This window comes from Dendrobium catenatum, unplaced genomic scaffold (assembly GCF_001605985.2).
Source record: "Dendrobium catenatum unplaced genomic scaffold, ASM160598v2 fragScaff_scaffold_972, whole genome shotgun sequence".
Taxonomy (NCBI): Eukaryota; Viridiplantae; Streptophyta; class Magnoliopsida; order Asparagales; family Orchidaceae; genus Dendrobium; species Dendrobium catenatum.
The window spans coordinates 144,301-147,966 of NW_021319434.1; the positions used below are offsets into that span (position 1 = coordinate 144,301).

The 3,666-nt window shown below is 35.5% G+C and overlaps 1 protein-coding gene across 1 annotated transcript in view; it reads right to left on the reverse strand.

The window, feature by feature from the left end:
* Window positions 1-2,712, reverse strand: part of LOC110113114 (putative glutathione peroxidase 7, chloroplastic) — a 15,989-nt gene extending 13,277 nt beyond the window's left edge. Inside the window, exons 1-3 of the mRNA XM_020845545.2 lie at window positions 2,414-2,712; window positions 829-905; window positions 684-745 (exon numbers count right to left, since the gene is read on the reverse strand). Of these exons, the coding sequence (XP_020701204.1) occupies window positions 684-745; window positions 829-905; window positions 2,414-2,683 (409 nt within the window). The 5' untranslated portion in view covers window positions 2,684-2,712. The remainder of the gene's footprint in view (window positions 1-683; window positions 746-828; window positions 906-2,413) is intronic.
* Between the last annotated feature and the right edge of the window lie 954 nt (window positions 2,713-3,666).

Here is a 3,666-nt window from a genome sequence, read left to right on the forward strand (position 1 = left end):
TTTGGTGGGCCCCTTGGGCCCACCCGCCCCCCTTCTTTCCCTTCGGCCGACCGCCCAGGCAGGCGGGTTCTCCGCCTGCAGTAAACAAGAGCCGGCCCTTTTCGGGCCGGTGTTGAAGGTGGATGGACCGGCTGGTCCGGTCCATCACAGATATTTTTGAGAAAGCTTGAACGTAAAATATTCTGTGATGTCTTTACATAACAAACAGCTTGAGAATGCATGGAACCACTAAAAACGACCTACAGTTCCGCAACTATTCAAAATAAAATATACCACCATCCATCATTTAACTGCACCTAATTATCCATATAAAGATGATGCTAAAAATTGTGGACACTACAACTTTTGGTAAAATAAGTTATGAATATGTTATATGAGAGGATAGTTCAGATATCAATTACAATAATGACAGGATTTGTATTTGTTGAGGGAAGATTTTTATACAACAGTTGATGTCTTTCTTATAGGACAACTCATATCACTTTATTTTATAACCCATTTATTTGACTGATAAAGGAGAGAAACTAGAAAGCAACTTCTAATGATTATTTCAATCATCATAAAACAGCACAGCCTAACTTTCAGATGCAAGCCAACAAAAAAAAAAAGAAAAAGAAATCTATACAATGGAAAATATGTATGAAAAATATAAATGAGGTGCACTTAAGATTAAAAATAAGTACCTTGATTTTTATATTTTTCGTAAAGGTGGGAGAGTTCTGTGTAATTTGATGTTGTTAACCCGCTGTCATATTGATATAAGGATATCAAGCAATCAGAAATACTAACTACAAAATAGAGAATAAATTTCACAGGAAGAAAAATTACCATTTTGAAGCAACATTAACAATCAATAGGATTTTTCCTTTAAATTTGTTAAGGGAAACATCATTGCCATCAATATCCTGCACCAATAGCATAGATACTTATGAAATAACATACTTTCTCAAGGAAACACTACAAATAACAATAAAAATACAGAGTAAACATATCTTGCGTACACACTACCCTTTCAAAGGGATTTGAACCTTTGCATCTCTTTAGAAGAAGAAAGGCTAATGGCTCATGACCCAGTGTATTTTTATTGATGTAAACCAGATTAAAAAGATAAAAAATAGAATTGAAATTAGATAGGATAAGAGATTCATTATTATGAAGAAAAATTAAATGAAATAAGTTGGATCACTCACTCAAAACTATAGAGACTTGCTCATCCATAATATGTGAGGATTCACTCATACAAAGCTGACTCGCTAGCTCAAAAAAGAGGAGCCTTTCAGACTCATCATTAGCTCTCCCCTAAAGTTCTTCCATATACTGATATACATGGCTTTTATTATTTTATAGCATCAAATATAAGGTTCTTGATGGGGAATAGTTGATGGTGCGTTTAATGAGATGGGTGGTAAGTGGTGGAAAATAAGTAAAATAAATTATCTAATAGATACTTTATAAATTATAAAAAATATAAACAGCCATGACCAATATATCCATCATGTTAGTGTTCTTCCGGCCAATCATTCAATAAGTGAAAAATAATAGCTTGCTCCATGCGCCTTTTTCCACTTTGCTTAAGCAGAAGTATAACTCAGCTAAAGTCTCCAATAACAGCAAAAGAGAAGCGAGAAAATTCATCCATCTCGGGTTCTAACATTTGAAACAGTAGCTCCAGTACTCATTATAATTTTCATAACAAGGGAAGGCAAAACCACTGAGCTTAAGGGGCTGTTTGGTAGCAGGATTTAGGCCGGATTTGGGGCGAATTAGAGCAAAATCAAATCCCAAGGCAAATGAAAGCCTGATTTCCAAAATCCTATTTTTTGTTCGTTTGCTCGTTAAATCCGTTATGTAGCAAAACAGTCACACATGATTTAATAGCATTTATCATGAATGCTACCAAACAGTTTTCAAGATTTAGGCCCCTCTGGATTTCCAAAATCCGGATTTAGCAGATTTACGAAATACTACTTAAATCAAATCCTGGGTGCTACCAAACAGCCCCTAGTGGGATGGAATTAAGAATGTTGAATCACATTAGATTATATTTTAACTAACACATATGGGGGCTCATTTGGTTGCTCGTAAATAGAAAACATGCTTTAGAAATTGATAGTTTTTTTATCACCCCAACATGAAATCATCATTTGAAGTGTTTGAAATTGTTCGTAGTCTTTAAGATTAATGACGAGTTTTAGGTAAACCTAACCAAATAACAGAATATATTAAAATTCACAACTTTCCAAAATACGCTTTATAACTTCAATCAACTAAACAGGTCCAAAATTGAATTCCAACCCTATCCTTTTGAACAAGAAAAAAAAATATCACCCAAGCAAATCTAAACAATCATTGTGATAGTTCGAAATAGAGATAGTGCATCTGACTGAGTTTTAAAGAGGGGTGGCGCTCCAACCTTGACGGTGAAATTGTGAATACTCTTCTCCGTAGCAGCGGTGGCGAAAGCTACGCCGGGAGTACGCCTCCCATTCGTCACGAAACCTACGGGAATCTTCAAGTTCCGCAAGGAGAGAACATGAGATCTCCCAAAACCCGATGCGAACTTCGACGACAAGCCCAGAAACCCGGGAGCCGACCGTATGCCCCCAAATCCCACAACGTCGGCAGCTGAGGAGACACCGGCTGTGAAGACCGGCGAGGTGGCCGCCGCGAATACCGAAGTCATCGCGAGAGTATAGGAAAGCAGATATTTTTTTTCTTACTCACTATTCGTCGTAATCAAAATGGGTATGGGAAAAAAAGGAAAGGAAGAAAACCCCTAATTACTGAAGAGAGCAATGGGAGACCGTGGTCTCCAAGAAGACTAACAAAAATGCTAAAAACATCTAAGAAGGACTTCCTGGTGTTCGAAGTGAAGTCCCCTACTGAGATCAAACAATACTGAATCTTAAAGTTGTTTGCTCTTGCGTACCCAGTACATACCCAACCTAACTAAAGGCAAGCCTAACCTTTGCACAAGTTAGCTCATCCAAGAATCAAGCAAAAGCTACCAATATGCTCACTATTAAGGTACTTTAAAAGGAACAAAGAAATTTGTGGGAAATCACAAAACAAAAGGATGTTCATGTGTTGTCAATGTTGAGATCCATAACTGATTGTGCAACATGTATTCCTGTACAAAGAGGGACATACCTTATCAAAGATGCATCCTACAGAAAATAATCAAAGAAAGTAGCGAATATTTAGATGGTAAAAAAAGAAAAGGAGTTTCTTAAATATCAAGATGACACCTCATCCAAAACATTCACAGAAAAATCTTATGTTGTCCTCATTAAACCCAAATCCAAGCCGCTGATGCGGATTGTACTAAAGCCGCTCGTAATTATAATTTCTTTACATTTCTTCTAATTCTAATGATATATATCATTCTTTAACCTAACTTATCATGTATTAGCAATAATGTGTTAATACTTCCTCGCAATATTCCCCATTCCAAAGTCTCCTAATGAAGAAGAAGATGATGAATAAATATTTATTAATCCAAATATTCAATACTTTGTCATAATTTCATATATAATTATTTTAAATAGCTTCCTAAAATTAATTCACATCATAATATGTTTATAAACAATTTAAATAGAATACACAAAATGTATAATTATCCTATTTTTTAAAACTAAATTTAAAATCATATTCACCTTGATTTTA